The sequence below is a fragment of the Equus asinus genome, chromosome 6 (assembly GCF_041296235.1).
Source record: "Equus asinus isolate D_3611 breed Donkey chromosome 6, EquAss-T2T_v2, whole genome shotgun sequence".
Taxonomy (NCBI): Eukaryota; Metazoa; Chordata; class Mammalia; order Perissodactyla; family Equidae; genus Equus; species Equus asinus.
In genome coordinates, this window is record NC_091795.1 from 5,749,737 (window position 1) to 5,765,934 (window position 16,198).

The window sequence follows — 16,198 nt, forward strand, 5'->3', positions numbered from 1 at the left end:
TATATGATGTTATAAATCAGTGTGACCTCTCTCTCTCTCTCTCTATATATATATGTATATATATCCTTGAGAAAATGTATGAACACTGCCTGCCACCTCTGAGATGTTGATGGAGCCCTGAAATCTTCACCAAGGAGTTTCTGAGGAACAGTTTCTCAATGCAGTCATAAAGAATGGGGACTGGGCCTGTAAAACCCTTATGTCATTGAAACTGCACCCAGGGTCAGGCACTTCTCTCCCACCCTTCATTCTCTGTCCCTTTGGGATTCCTCTCTTGAGTCTTGGCGGGGAGGAAAGGCGCCTATCGGTCTTGAAAGACTTTGAGCATCCTCTTCTTTTCTCGAGTGCTCCTTGACCCCTGGACACACTGCCCTGGGAGGTTCTTCCAGGCAGGGTGGTCCAGTAGTCAGGCCCTGTGTGGCAGCCTCGCCTGCCTGCCCAGAGTGGCTGAGAACAGGACCGGCTATTTAATTTGCGGGCCCCGTGCAAAATGGAAACGCAGGGAGTGGTGGGGGGCCTCATTTGAAAATCACTAAGAATTTCACTCCAGCCAGGGCAGGGCCCCTCCTACGCAGCCAGCCTGTGCACCTGCGAGTGCACAGGAGCAGGCCTCCCAGGACGCCTTCCAGGCTCTTCAATTCTCCAGGGAAACAGCTTTGACTGAAACAGACTTGAAGGAGAGTGAGTTAATCTGTTCACAATCTAGCATTAATTAGCACTATCCAACTGAGAACAGAGGAGCTTCCCGGGAGCCATAAATCACTTGTTGGTGGGAAGTGGAGGCCTTCTGGGGAGTCTGGTGAGCAGAGGAACTGTTGATGTGTGGGGAGGAGGCCACCAGCAGCCTCCCCTCAGGCATCCTGCAGAGGCGGAGAGTGTGGGCGGCAGGAGGAGAGGGTAGTGTTGGGCAGGCAGGGAGCAGGGATCCAGCTATACAGCCGTCTCCCCAGAATACAGGCAGCAGCCAGCACCTCGCCTCTTTCCTCAAAGAGCTTCCACTCAGGACCAGGGTAGGCTGGCCACGGCCCTCTCCGTCTCCTGTCTCCATCTGGCAGTGCTGTGCTCACCGGGTGGCCAGCAGAGCCTCTGTCCCCAGTCACGGCAGCCAGTTGAGGACAAGGGGGTGCAGTCAGCCAGCAGCACTTTCTGAGCACCCTCTGGCAAGCGAGCATGCTGGAAAGGTGGAAGGGGCCGAAGACAGAGGGACCCCCGACCTATGCACTTAAAAAGGCCACTCTGCGGGCATCCTTCCTACAAATGCTTCCCACAGCGCGCTGCCTCAGCCCCTTGCCACAGATTCGACAGGCAGTCCCTAAGGTGTGGCTGTGTGGTTTAAACATAACTTCCCAGAGAAAAGCAGCCTTCTGCAGAGAGGCTGCATCCTCACACGCAGGGGTGGTCCAACGGAGCCCAGGGGTGACCCAGCTGGATGGAAGGACATGAAGCCGCCCGAGCACGAGCTGTGACTCTCAGGTTGCACAGGTGACGTCTGGCCTGGAGCACAGCCCTCCTCCTGCACGGTGCACGTCTGCACGCTGGAGGAGCGCCAGGACCAGTGTCCATTGAGGCAGAGCCACCCCTCTGAGGGTGAAGGTCGCTCTAGGAGGCAAGCTGCCCAGCAGGAAACTGGACCCAAGGGAGTGGGCCTTAGAAATACAGGAAATGGACTCAAGTTTTGTATAATTATGTTTGTATAATTATGTATATGTTCAATGTCTGTCTCCTGGACAGATAAAGATCCAGTAGGGCAGGGACCTTGTCCATCTACCACCATCCCTAGGGTCTACAAGACTGCTACACAGGAGCAGCCTCGCCATCTCTGTTGAATAAATGATGGATGACCAAATGAATGAGTGAGTCAACAGACAAAAGCAGAGGGATCAGTGTCTAGTGCACGCACTGGGTGGGGTAATGCTGAAGACGGCATTTGTTCCCTAGGAGAGGATCAGAATGCAAGGAGGGAGGGACCCCAGAAGAAATCCTTGCCTGGGTCTGCAAGGGGCAATCAAACAAGATAGTGAGTAAGACGCTCGCAGGAGGCCGTGTGCACCGGTACTTTTCACACTCCATGTGCACACAGAGCCCCGGGGATCCAGCTGGAATGCAGGTTCTGATGCAGCAGGTCTCCCAGGCGCCTGAGATGCAGCATTTCCAGCAAGCCCCAGGGGATGCTGGTGCTGCTGGTCCAGGGACCACAGTTTGGGCAGCAAGGATGGACCGGCACTACTCCTGGTCACTCCTCTCGCATGCCCGCCCACCTGGTGTTGCAGCTCTGAGTGCTGGGCACAGGGCTGAGCTAGTCATAGCCTGAGGGTCATGGACAGCCTCCTCCTTCTCCCTCTCAGGTTGGGGGCTTACAGAAGACAGTGGTTCCCCACACCCATTAGCCAATCCCCAAGGCAAGGCTCTGCTCATAATTCTCACACCCATACAGGCAAGGTCCTGTGGTCTTGTCAGTGTGGTGGAAACATCACCCAGCTGGTTAGAAAGGCTCCAGCCGGGGAGAGTGTAATCTCCTGGGAAGGCTGCCAGGGCTGTGGTCAGAGAAGCAGCAGGCTGGTGCCGACCACAGGACGTGTCCCTGGGGCTGCCAAGCCCCATCGTGGACAGGCCATGTCCCCTTCCTGAGCGCACCCCGGGGGCCATGAGAGCCCTGCCGCCTCGCTGACCCTCCCGAAAACTGGTGTGAGAAGGTGCGTGGAAAACCGCCAGCAGCTCTCAAGGGAGAGGCGCTCTTGTCTCCAGGCGCTGGTGCGCTTGCGGCAACTCCAGCTTCCTGGCGCCAGCTCTGAGCAGAGGACGGCCCTCTCCACGGTCCGGGCTGTGGCCACGGGGCTCCACCACGTCAGCTGGGGACACCTTCGCCTTTGCCAACAGTGCTTCCACACCCGCTGAGCCCTGTCACACTTGGGGTCTCCTCAGAGCAGTCTCTTGGTCGCAGAGGGGACCCACTGTTGTGTTTTTGGAGAGGAGACTGTGTGCTGCCCCTTGCCAGGTCATGGGCGTACCACGCACGGCATGAAAGCAAAACCTCCTGAGGCGGGCCCCACAGGCCTGCGGACATTTTCATTCCTTTTAAGTGAAAAGACAACTCATGTGGCCTGCAGCTCAGTCACTTACAATGTGGGGGAGTGGTGAACAGAGGGGACAGGTTCTGGGGCCAAACTGTGATGGTACAAATCCTGGCTATGCCCCCACTGCTGTGCAGCCTTGGGCAAGTTATGCAGCCTTTCTGTGCCTTGGCTTCTGCATGAGCAAACAGAGTTATGGGAGTCTCCGCCTGCACCCAGGTGAGGAGGATTAGATGAGTTAATACAGGCTAAAGTGCCTGGACCAGTGTTGGGGAAGCGCTAAGCACTCAAGAAATGTTACTGAGGAGGAGGATGGACGGATTCAACGCCCACTGTGCGCCGGCACCACTGGCAAATGAGACTGAGGACTCGAATGGACATGGCCTCCAGGAGCGAGTGACCGTGGGGTGTGCTGTTGGAAAGGTCCTGGGAAGCGGGCGCACAGTCCGCCGTGTGGAGTCCACGTGCCTTCCAGCCAGAGGGGGACCTGGTGCTGGGGGTCTTAGGCTGCATGTGCCTCTAAGTGCCTCCGGGGTCTGTTGCTCTGTGAGGTCCCCCGGCCACTCTGTTCACACTGTCCTGCTTCACATGGAGCTCGAAGCGCCGGCCTCGTCCTTGGCCTTCTGGAGAAGACCAGCTGCGGACAGAGCAGTGTATTTCCAAGTGAGCAGGGTTTTCCTCCGCTCTTGGCTGATCACATTAGACACAGCTTAGCTGCAAGTGGGAATGGGGCCTCCTTTCTTTACTTTTTATCTTGGAATAGTTTCAAACATTCATCATCGTTTCGCCAAATGTGGTGTCCTTTGCCCCTGACTTCCCTCCTCGCAGACACAGAAGGGTGTGGTTCCCCATCTGCAGGAACCCCAGCTTTCTCCTGAGTCCTGGAAAGATTGCGAGCAGAGCAAGTGATCCAGTGGCACCCGACCTGGCGTGTTTCTGTCCGGAGAAAGGAAGGCCCACGAGGACAGGTCATGTCTGTTTCTTCTCTGCTCCCCTCCCCCCAGCCCCTCCACCAGGAGGCCTAGACCAAGGCCGTGGTCTCATGAATGCACAGGTCCTGGCCCCCTGTGACAGGAAGGGAGGGGTGTGCTGGCTTCAGAGGCCGGCCTGCTAGAACCCCAGACACCTTGCCACTGAGGGCTGTGTCTCTCCCTTGCTCAGATCCTTCTCCTGAGCTCAACTCATGTATGCAGCCGCCTGAGGCTGCCTCCTCTTGGAGGTCCTCCAGGCCCCTCAGATGTCCACGATCTGTGACACCTCCTACCTGCCCCAGCTTCCCACTCGGCAGCAACCTCACATGTACCCAACAGCTGAGCAGAGACCTGGGCCAACCTCAGTGCTCTGTCACCTCCGACACTGTCTATCCCCTCCTGACAACTCCGCCTCCCCAGTCCTGGGCCCCCAGGCTCTTCTCTCCACCCCTCTGGCTCCAGCCTAGGTCAGGCCATCATCATCTCCTAACAGGTTTCCTCCCTCCAGTCTTGCCCTCATCTAAGCCAGTATTACAAATGTCAGATTACAAATCATGTCCCAGTAGTGGGTCATGAAATCAACTTTGTAGTCTGCAACTACTACCATTTTTTAAATGGCGTAAAGACAACAGGACAGAATAGATCACATGCATTGCATAAAGTAAGTATGAGTGTTGTTTTGTGCGTCTTTTGTCTCGACTGTATTGATAATACGTGTGTGTTGGGTCCCATTGTGACACATGGCTCCTCGGTGGGTCTCCCCTTCTTTCACTGCAGGAGGAAGTTGGTCTTCCCTCCTTCTCTCCATCGCACAGCCTTTGCACAAGTCCTGTTGCAACCTCCCGACTTCATCTGACCTCACGTTCAGCCCCTGGCTCCACCTCTGGCCATTTGGGCCGTCTACCCCTCTTTCCTGGAGGACCTTTCCCAGCTAACTCACTGCCCTTCAGGATTCCGTGAGATTCTGCGTGCCCTGGTCTCCCCAAGAATGGGCCAGGTGCCTCTGGGGGGCTCAAAACCAACTCCCCATAACTTCTTCCCGGCTCTGCGTCCATTGCCCTCAAGTGGGTAGCTTCGATCAGCACCTGAAACGGCCACAGTGAGAGTATTTACAGCCCAGAAATAGCCAAACACTATAAATCAGGGCTCCCCGCCCCACACACCTGAGCATCTTGTACCTCCAGCCCCTAAACTGTAGGTGATCTTCTGGTCCCCCTCAGTCTCCAATCACCTGGAGAACAGGTGCCAGGCCTCATTCTAGGGAGCCCGCCCTCTAGCCCAGAGTTGGGCCAGACTGGAGAGGTTCATAAATAGTTTTGAACAGATGTAAGAAAAACACTCCAGAGTTACTATAGCTCAACTCCAACCCTCCCGGTTAACAAACCACAAGCTTCCTGAGGGCCATGCCTCTGTGAGCTGCCCAGAATCTTCTAGCTTTCTGCCAAGCGCCAAGCTCACCCTCCAACAAGTTTGAGCAAAGGCTTGTCTGTTGACTTGAGGCCCCTGGGAGGGAGGATGTCTTGATGGATACCTAACTTCATATTTTGGGCCTAAGTGTCTTTTGATCTTATCCTCGTGGATTCCTAATTTCTATAGCTTGTGAGAGAAGCTCTACGCATCAGGAAGCATTGCTGTTCTGGATTTTAGAAGACAGCTCTGCGTTGCTTTTCCTCCTCTGTTCTAGCATTAGGAAGGGCTGCGCTCAACTCTGGCGAATCTGCAGGGCACCCACCAGGGCACTTGAGAACTGGAACCACATGCTGAACGGTGCCCTCCCCTGCCCAGGTCTCCAGAGGTCAGGCTGCCTGGTGTTGGCCAAAGACTTGCCATAACGGGATGTTGTTACAAGGAAACCTTTGCCAGAAATGACCAGGCTGGGGCTGAAGTGGTGGTAACAAAAGGGGAGGCCCAGTTCGAGTGGGGAACTACTTGGGCCTCCCTGCCTCCCCCATATGAGGGAGGCACTGTTCTAGCATCCATTTTATAGATGAGGAAACTGAGGCACTGAGAAGCTGCATAACTTGCCCAAGATGTGATTCAGCCCTTGCTTGTAATCACTACACGGTGGGTTTTTTTCCCATTTGGTTATCAACAGGTTCAGGACTGCTGACTGAGGTCCTAGGATGGCAGAGAAACAAAACACACCAATGATTCCAGCAGTATAAATCCCTCCAACTCTCCAACGGGCCTACAATCCAGCATATTCTCCCCACCAACCCTTGATTTAGAGATTATACGGGGGGGAGTGAGCGGTAGACTGCAGCAGTGCCCTCCCAGGGGCCAGAGTTCCATAGCTATAAGCTGTTATTTTTATTATTGTGTTATTCCAGGTGGAAATAGTGTTGAGGAAGGAATGGCCAAAAGGCAGAAAAATAATGAGTCAGTGGAGGGAGGAGAAGAGTCAACCAGAGCTTTTCCGTAAAGGACCAGATGGTAGATATTCTAGGCTGACCCAGCTGCAAGGTCATGCGGTGTCATGAGCATGGCCATAGGCACCAGGCAACGAGACCACGTGGCGGCTGGATTCACCTACGGGCACAGTCTGCACCTCCTGAGCTGGACCACCAGCCAGCAGGTCAAGTCCACAAGTTAAGCAGCAGGCTTATCTGTCGGTTGACAGGCAGGGACGTTTTGGTGCCCTGCCCCGCCCCCCCCCCCCCAGCCCATTTCTCCATCACTCATCGTTTTGGAGGGCTCAGCAACTTCACTCGCACCTCTGACAGCTGGCGGGCAGCAGTGCTGCCCTGCACAGTGGATTGAGGATCCCCAAAGCAAAAGCCACCAGGAGGTCACAACTGGGAGCGCTCCTGGCCCCGTCTGGCTCTTAGGCGGCCGGTTCCCAGTGAGTGCAGAACCACCTTCTGCGAAGGAGAGTCAGCCCAGAAACAGAATCCTCGCCAGAGGGCTGCCTGGTCCTCCTCCCCCACCCGCTCATCCTCTTGGAGAATTGGTAACAATAGCAGAAACGCGTCAACGCCACAGACTTCTTGTTTTGCCTTTCATGTTTATCTGTCTTTCTTTTCTGTCTCCTTGGGCCCAGTGAGCCTTTCAATGTGTGCTCCCAGTTGACACTAAAGTGTGCTGGCCCGGCCCCACACAGTGTTTACCAGGAAGCCCTCCTAGGCTCAGCTATAATTAAATTAGGAACCCTTAGGACTGTTCTTGGAAGGCTCCAGGCTGCAGCTCTCCTCAGGAGAGCCTCTGGCCCCATCAGCAGACTCTGTGGAAACCCATCTCTGCTACCCACCATCCTGAAGCAAGACCAGGCTGTCGGAGGAGCTGGTTCCTAAGTTCCCTTTCTGGCCTCGGTTTGCACCTTGCCCTCCCCGCCCAGCAGCAGGGCTGAGGCGCCTCCCTCTGTCTCTCGCCCTGCCTGCCCCGGCTTGCTCTGTTGTTAGAAGGAAAACACCCAGGAGTTCCCACCGGGCTGGCTGTGTGCTTTAATCTTGCCTTAGTCCATTTAGTGTTGTCAAACGTGGATGTGGTACTGAATTGCAAGACTGTGTGCTAGAAAGTGGGGAAAGGCAGCTTTTGTATCGCTTCAAGAGGTTCCGGAAGCCTAACCCTTCCCCAAAGGCCACTGATGTCACTCACTGGTGAGAGACACCTGGTAACTGTGCCACCCGGGAAGATCCAGGCCCGGGCCACGCTGCCTTCCCTGGTGTCTCTGATAGGTCTCTTTCCCTGGGGGGCGTCCTTCCCCTGCCTGTTCTCTGAGTAATCAGAGACCTGCTTCTTCCCAAAGGAAATGTCTGCATTGCCTTTCTTCCTGATCGCAGTTCAGATGTACTTTTCTCCATCATTCTGACTGTAGGAACTGTATAAAAGGGGGATGTTCCCCACGACCCTCCCTCCATCCTTAGTCACCCGCACCCTATTTCACTCCCTGCCAGAAAATCTTTGTTGAGAATATAGTGGATGTCACTCCAGACCTGCTTCTCTTACATAGAAACTTTGCAGATACACCCTGAGCTGTTTTTCTGGTGGTTTCTTTTTTTTTCAAGATTTTTTTTTGTTATTATTTTTCCTTGTCCTCCAAAAGCCCCCCAATGCACAGCTGTATAGTCTAGTTGTAGGTGCTTCTGGTTGTACTGTGTGGGACACCACCCAGCATGGCTTTGTAGGGGAGGAAGACATTTCTTCTACCCACTCTGGGTCCTTCTGGCCAGACAACGAATTAAATTCACATGAGACAGAATAATAGGAGAAAATCAAACAAAGCTTTATAGCATGTATACACAGAGACACTCAGGAAAACTAAGCAGCTCACCGAAATGGCGGAAGCTCTCACCTTAAATACCATCTTCAGCTAAAGACAAAGGAGGATGTTGAGGGTGGGGGGGGGTCAGTTATCGGAGGTTGCCAGAAAAGCACAGTAAACAAGAGTAAGGTTATTATGCAGACTTGAGTCCTTGCCTTCTACATTGATAAGAGTTTCTAGATATAAGGTCATCCCTTCTCCTTCCTGGTACAGAGAGGGAGACACCTTTACAGATGGAGATTTCCCTTACAAAGGTAAATGTCTCTTACAAAGGGTAACTTCTGCTTTTCAGAGTTTCCCTCATGTCTGCAGTTTTTAAAAGTAACCAGCCCAAAATGATCCTCATGCCAAAGAGACATATCTTGGGGTGGCCAATTCCAGTCCCCCCCAGCTTGATGAGTGGTGCCACATCCGCGTCCAGGATCCAGATCAGTGAAACCCTGGGCCACCGAAGCAGAGCACATGAACTTAAAACCATTCAGCCATGGAGCCAGCCCCAACTAGTGGTTTCTTTTGGTAGAGCCCTGCATGGTATTCCACAGAACAGGTCCATGTTCCATTGGACCTTTTGTTTGCTGTAATGATAAATAAGTACAATATCTAAGGCTCCACCTGGATTTTATCCAACCTCTTCTCCTGGGAAGCATGGGTGCCTGCTGCTCCCTGTCAGGAGGCGGGATGGGGTGGGATGGGGGTAGGGCAGACATGTCCCAGGGGAAGCCAGAGCTGTGCCTTCTGGAGGCCCACAAAAGCTGAGGCAGGCGGACTCAGAGCACTTGGGCCGTGTCCCTCACTGGCCTCTCACTACATATTTGTATGTTGGGTGCTTCTCCTGAATGTGCATTCTCCCCCAAAATCTCGCTGTGAAGGTGCTAAGTCCCCGGGGAGTTACAAAGCAAGACTGTGTCTGTACACTCAGGCAGTTTGCTTCTCCTCAGCAACCCCCCACCACCAACTGGCCCCTGGTTTTCCTCTCTTGGCCTGTCCCCGACTCCTGAGTTACACAGCCCTCCCTCTTTCTCCAACTTAACTTCTTTATTTCCAATAAACAATCTTCTGGCTGCTTTTCTCCTCAATGCATTGGGTTATTGTATTGTAAAGACAAAGTTCAGGACTTTCCTCCTTAAAAAAAGGAATGGATTTCCCATTCAGTGCATCTCCTGCTTTGAGCCACCCTGCACAGTCTTTTTTGTGTGGTTTTTGGAATTATGGGTTTCCCTGACCAACGATGGCTCACCAGGAACAAGAGGATTCAGCAGGTGAAAGTCCTTGGGGGGCTTCCCAAGGCCCAGGTGGACTTGTGGTCTGAGTCAGCGGTTGATTCTGAAGGCTCCTCACACAGCCCGCTGGTCGAAGAAGACAAGCTCCCTGGTCACTAATTCATCCTGTCGACCTCAGAAATAAAATAGGTTGTTATTTTCACCAGCAAAACGAGTTTATTTGGGATAGCCAAAGACTTGTAGTTCAGGATGTACATACTATGGCGGACCACAGGCAAATCCAACAAATAATGGAGAGGAAGATTATTTTACAGAGAAAAAGGAGGAAACTGGGAGGGGTTGTTTTGAACGGAAGTCCATTGGAGAGAAGCAAGACTTCAGGGTGGTGACGGTTGCTCACTGGCTGAGTTGCTGGGGTTGTTGATTTCTGCTTGGGATGCGATGTACATCCCTTCCTGTAACTGACCACCTTCCTGTTGACACTTCTTTCTGTTGGGGTCTGCAGTGGGCCATCTTTCCTATAACCAACCTTGAGGTACTGCGTGGGAGCGCCCCCTTCTGGCCTCCTGACTCCATTCTAAATGAGGTTTCCACTTATTGAATCACAGTCCCCAGTGTCAAAACGACACAACAGTGACCCAGAGTGTGGCAGCTGTGGGATTTAGGTGCTCACGTGAACACATCCTCTCTCTTTGTGCAGCCAGGCTCCCAGGCAGAATTGCTTTGAGTCAGAAATACAGGTCTCCCATTCTGAAAGTGGAAAAGTGAAAAATAACACCTCCTCCTTAATTCAAAAGTTGGGGAAAAGCATCTGAACGCCTGGGATGTAACCATCCTTTGCGTGTTAAGTAGCTGTGTGACCTTGGGCAAGTACCTAACCTCTCTGGCTTCAGTTGTCTCGAATGTAAAATTTCATGGTTCGACTTGTACATTCTCTTAATCATTTTGATGGATGACTCATTCTTAACAGAAAGAGGGAAGAACCTTCCAGTGGGGCTGGGAGAGCAGAAGTGGGTTGGGAGAGAATGGGCCAGATTCTGATTCCTGGCACTATCTCCAGGGGTCTCCTGGAGCCAGAGGGTCAGCAGTAGCCTGAAGCACCTCATGCCAGGGTTTCAGACTCTCCAAGCAAGTGAAGCAATTGGTCATTGCCCCGGCCTTACCAATAGGCTCTCAGTGTGCTCTGGTCCTTCCTCCCTGGGGCTCTTTCCCAGGGATGGCTGTGATGCTGGGAGGGCCATGAATGGAGTCAGTCCAAGGGGGCCTGGGGCTCAGCCTAAAATCTGCCTTTACTTTTCAAGTGTCTTCGTTCCCCACTCTGTTTGCTGAGAGGTCCCTCATACCCAGCAGGATGCAGTGAAGGCAGCTGGACCCAGGCTATGGGCTGGGCCACAGCCCATCAGTCATGGAGCAGCCCAAGCCCTGCAGGCACCACTGGTGCTGATGAAGTGTGTCTTTCAGGTGAACCTGCAGGCAAGGATGGCCCACGTTGGAGGCTGCAAGAGCACACTCTGGCTCCCCGTCTTGGTGGTAAGTGTGTCAGAGCTCCTGCCCGCCCTGCACCCTCACCCCAGAGAGAGCCCGTGGCAGCCCTGGTGGAGTCCCAGTGGGAGCTCCTGTCCAGCTGTGGCCTTCACCAGTCACACCACCTCGGGCCAGCTCCTTGGCCGCTTAAGTATCAGTGTCCGCAGCTGTAAAATGCGAACAATGATAAGAGCACCTCCTTCACCAAGCTCTTCTGAGGGCGCAATGAGATGACACCTGCAAAGCACTGAATAGTGCCCCAGTTCTAATTAGACTCCTCTGGTGGGTGGCTCCCTTTATAGGGTTTCATGGATAGAAACATCCTTATATGCTTATTTATGTTGCGATATACACAACCCAGTGCCTGTGTAGTGAGCGCCATGCCTGTGGGCCACATAGCTGAGAAAGACAGATGCAGGGCTCCATCATGGGGGTCCCTCTCAGGGGAGGAGAAGAGGACCATGTGACTAGAGGAGCTGTGTTCTGAGGCTCCAGGAAGGGGCCGCCTCGTCCGTGTCTTTGGAGAGAACGAGAGAAAGATTTCATGAGTGAAGAGAGTTTGGAGCAGGCCTTGGGGATGGGATGGGGTTTCTGAGAGCAGGGGGTGAGGGAGGCAGGAGTGAGGCCAGCTGGGGGAAGCGGGTGGCTGGCCCAGCTTATTAGCTAAAGGTACCAGGGACTTGACACCAGATGAGCACCAACTGACTGAGCAGGGCCCCTACCAGCAGGCTTCGTCCTCAGTCGACCTCGAGGACGTCTGGGCACTGACCCTGAGTAACTATGTGTGCCTGCAAGGAGGTCTGGAGGACGAAACACCCCGTTTCTTGTGGCAGGTGTCTCTGATGTGCTCCACCAGAGCAGAATACTCCAACTGCGGAGAGAATGAGTACTACAACCAGACCACTGGGCTGTGCCACGAGTGTCCCCAGTGTGGGCCGGGGGAGGAGCCCTACCTGGTAAGGCCCCCTGCCCGGCTGTCAGGCCACATCCCCCAGCGTGATGAGCTCCCCCTCCTTCATGTGGGTGTCCTCACCCTAGCTTTTTTGTTCTACGTGTGGTCTCCAAGCTATATCAGTGCCCGGTATGCCCAGTGTGCCCCGTGTGTCCAACGTGCCCAAGGACCGCGGTTCTGGTGATGGCAGCTGCAGCCGCTGTACTCACCTGCATCCTCTGTCCTCTTCCTCGGCCAGTCCTGTGGCTACGGCACCAAAGATGAGGACTATGGCTGTGTCCCCTGCCCGGCGGAGAAGTTTTCCAAAGGAGGCTACCAGATATGCAGGCGCCACAAAGACTGCGAAGGCTTCTTCCGAGCCACCGTGCTGACACCAGGGGACATGGAGAATGACGCTGAGTGTGGACCTTGTCTCCCTGGGTAAGCATGGGCACTGCCAGAATGCACCCCAGGATGCTTTCTGCAGAAAGCCCTGCATGTCCCATTGGTGAGGACCCCTGCCAACGTGAGCACCTCAGGCCTGCAGCATAGCCTCACTCCTGCCGTTTGTCCCAGTCTAGAGGGGGCAGCTCGGTAAGAAGGAGGGTACACATCTGCAGCCAGGAAGCATGGCATCTAGGATGGCAAGTCCTGCCACCTTTCACAGGAGATGCAGCCCATCCAAGCTCAGCTCCTGCGTCTCCTAAGTGGACATTAGTCATAATAATATCCTCTGACTATCCAAATCAAACGGATTTGTTGAACACTTACAATGAGGTGACACATGTGGAATGCTTTGGAGAAAAGAAAACTAAAACCCATACAAAAGTATAATTTTTAGTAGTTTTAGTATTCTGGAAAAAATTGAGGGTAAGAGCTACTGATAGGAATATTTGAGTCATATGGTATCTATAATTCCACCACAATTCTATTAGGTATCAAAAGTCTTACCAAAAAAGCAAAGTGAAAATGCAATTAGCCTGAAAGACAGAAAGATAAAATCTTCCTTCTTACAGGCAAGACACACAGCAAGTTCCACTTGAGATGAGGAAAGCACAGCCTTAACACCCAATAAATACCAAGCTATGGCTGTTGCTTCTGCCTCCCTCTAGTGGCCACGCCGTATAATGCTTGCAAGGGCTACAGAAAGAAACCAAAAGCAGGGGTGAAGGCTACACGGTGGCAGAAGAGAGAGAGGTGGTGGAGATGGTTGGTGGTGATGGAGATAGTGGAGGTGATGGTGATGATGGAGGTGGTGATGATGGAGGCAGTGGTGGTCATGATGGAGGTGGTGATGGTGGAGGTAGAGGTGGTGGAGGTGATGGCAGTGAATGTTGCACTATACTTTACAACCTACTTGTGCACATGTTATCTCCCTGGATTGCTGCATTGAATTAAGAGGAGGAAGAAAATAAGAAGGATATATCCAAATGAGAACATTGGCTGAAAGAAGTCTATGAGACGAAGGAAATACAAAAAAGGCAGAAAGACCTACCAATTTAGAAATAGATTGAAACTGAATAACTCTTTAAAATAAGGAGATATTTTACACTTGCAGAAATTAACCTTAGTTTATATTTGTTACTGAGAAGCATCCATTTCCCTGGCTTCCACCAATATCTCTCTGCTGGTGACGGCCCCCCATCTCCAGGCTCCCTAGTTTTCTCCCTGGTCATTTCAGGCCTACCTCCCGAGCTATAGGCCTGCATAGACGAAAGTCTGCTGGACAGCTCTCTGTCAATGTCCCTGACACAAAGGATGATTCAAACATACTTGTCAAATGAATAAAGAAAGCAGGGGAACATTATCACAGAACACTATTTTTCAATATGCAAAAGAGCTGGTAGCTATACCCAAGGAAGATATTAGACTATTCTCTTGGGAAATATGATAACAATAAAAGTTCTGTAGCAGAATAGTTAATTTCGTTGAGGATATTGTGCTGTGGGGGCTCCATGAAAAGGAGTGTGTTAGAAGCAGCAGAATCAATGCCTTCCCACCCAATGGTGCAAGCGTCTACTGAGGGACTGCTCTGCGCAGACGCTGTGCTTGGCCGTGAATGAGAGAAATTCAGTAGGATCTGGACAGGAGAGAGCTAGAAGCAGTCTCTGATAACTTAAATACTTCCTAGAACTTCAACTTGACTGCTTTTTATTGATGCAGATACATGATTCATGAAAGAAATAGAGTTTCATGGATTAACTGTAGATGTGCCAAGGAAAAGCACGCACACCTTGCCATGCTTGCCTCACAAAGAAAATAACCCTCTTTGCAAAACCCGAACTTATTTTGAGAGCCTCTCAGTGTAAGAACTGACCCGACACAACCCAGCATAACAGCTCCCACATTTACTTTAGTAAGCCTTTGAACTAAGAACCTACAAAGTAAGTCCTAGTGAGACTAAGAGGAAAGACGTGGTGCCTCTTTCCAGGGGAAGAGTGAGACGAGGAAGTAGTGCCCACAGTCAGTGTGGGAGGCACGCGCAGTTCAGGAAGTCTAGCAAGGCCCACTCGCTCTGTGGCTAGGGGGGTGTCTGGAGGGGTCTTAGAAGGCTTCTTGGGGTGATGCTGGGACGGGGAGGAGGACAGAGCACTCCAAGTGGAAATGCTCATGCCAAAGCACCAAGGGGTGGCACCCACAGGATGTAGGGCTGTCGGTCCCTGGGGCCGAGTGGCAAGTGCACTCAGGGAGTACAGAGGAACTAGCGATGGGGGCAGGGGCCAGTGGAAATGGCTCTGGAAGGTGAGGCTGAAGGCTCAAGTCTTCATCGTGATGCTGACGCGGGTCACCATACAGTCTTCCAAGCTGGTGTAGGACGCAGTCAGGCTGTACCTTGATCCTCTTAGCAACAGTAAGGAAAACAAGGTGACTAGGGAAGAGATGGGAGCCCATGGATCAGGCATGAGGTGGGACATAGTGAGACCTGGGGCAAGGAGGAAACACTGGAGGGTGGAGGGAGAGGAAAAATCTGAGAGTGTGTTGGAAGATGGCAGTGACTGGAGTTGCAGACCAAGTGTGTAGGGGGTGTAGGGGAGGAGATTTTGAAGAGGACACTCAGATGTCTGCCTTGGCCAGCTGTGTGGACAGAGATGCCGTTTGCTAAGGCCTCTCTGGAATACAGGAATACAGGAAGAAGAGGAATTTCGATGGTGTGGCGGAGGGAGGATGGAGGAGATATGTGTGGAATTTGAAGTGGTTGTGATATTCAGACATGCAGACCAAGACATCTAACACATAGACAGATAAATGGGTAGAAGCTAGAGTGGAGATCTGGGCTGAGGGTCAGGATCTGGAAGTCATCTACACATTAACGGTGTGGGAGCCGCTGGTCTAGATAGGCCCTGCCAGTGAGGCAGCTTTGTAGAGGCGGAAGGGGGGTGGGTGCAAAGTGGAGCCTCCCCCATTAGCGTCGCTGGCTTTCACCCTGCCACAGTTCAGACTGGTGCATGTCCCCTGGAGGTATGTGAGATTCAGCCATGATTTTGTTGCAGATGATCCAAAAGGGGCAGTGAGTGTGCACATTGAGCCGCCTATTCCATTCTTACTTTGATCCACTGACTTTCTAGCCAGAAAGGACAAGCCGTGGGACCAATGCCATAAATAACCCTGTCCTACAGGCAGGTGCTGGCTCGGTCACCAGAAAGGCTGTTCTGGGACAATGAAGACAATTTGCTTCGTCCCAGTACCTTTACCAGAAAGAAATTTGACAATGGAATGGTCGTGAGCTCCCTGCTTCTAGAAGGCTGCAAAAGTTATGGATGACCGTCTATAGAATTAGTGGGGAGGCTGCCATCTGTGCTCTTAAAAGGATCTTTCCGGCTCTGAAATCTTGAATAATTCCCTCGCTGCTCCTGAGAACAGCAACCTGCTTATTCCACCCTTTGTCTTCAGCACCAGGACAAGGAGAGGTCCTGAGCACCTGCTGAATGAATGGAGGGTATCCTGCAGGAGACACAGCTCAGCAGGCCTCTCCGGGAGTCCTCACAGTGCTCTATGGAGGTGAAAACGTTTAGGCACTTTCCCATTTGGCTCTGCAGCATGATGTTCAAATAAATCACTCCCAACCCCAAGGCCACCGAAATAGAAGGCCCACTTCATCTCCAGTCCCCAGCCTCCCCATCCCAGCTCTGACGAGCTTGGTGCTTTATCAGCAGGACCCTGGAGGTCTCCCGCTTCCTGCTACATGCCCTAGGGTTAGAGAACAAAACGGAGTTCTCATG

At 52.6% G+C, this 16,198-nt stretch overlaps 1 protein-coding gene across 4 annotated transcripts in view; it reads left to right on the forward strand.

Annotated features, from left to right (window-relative positions):
- EDAR (ectodysplasin A receptor) overlaps window positions 1–16,198 on the forward strand; it is a 97,425-nt gene that overhangs the window by 47,262 nt on the left and 33,965 nt on the right. For 2 of the 4 annotated variants that reach the window (XM_070511488.1, XM_070511489.1), the window contains exons 2-4: window positions 10,985–11,053; window positions 11,881–12,003; window positions 12,238–12,419. In XM_070511488.1, coding sequence (XP_070367589.1) covers window positions 11,003–11,053; window positions 11,881–12,003; window positions 12,238–12,419 — 356 coding nt within the window. In that variant the 5' untranslated portion in view covers window positions 10,985–11,002. Of the gene's footprint in view, window positions 1–10,824; window positions 11,054–11,880; window positions 12,004–12,237; window positions 12,420–16,198 lie in introns of those variants that run through there. The other 2 variants (XM_014852173.3, XM_014852174.3) reach the window with 1 other exon arrangement.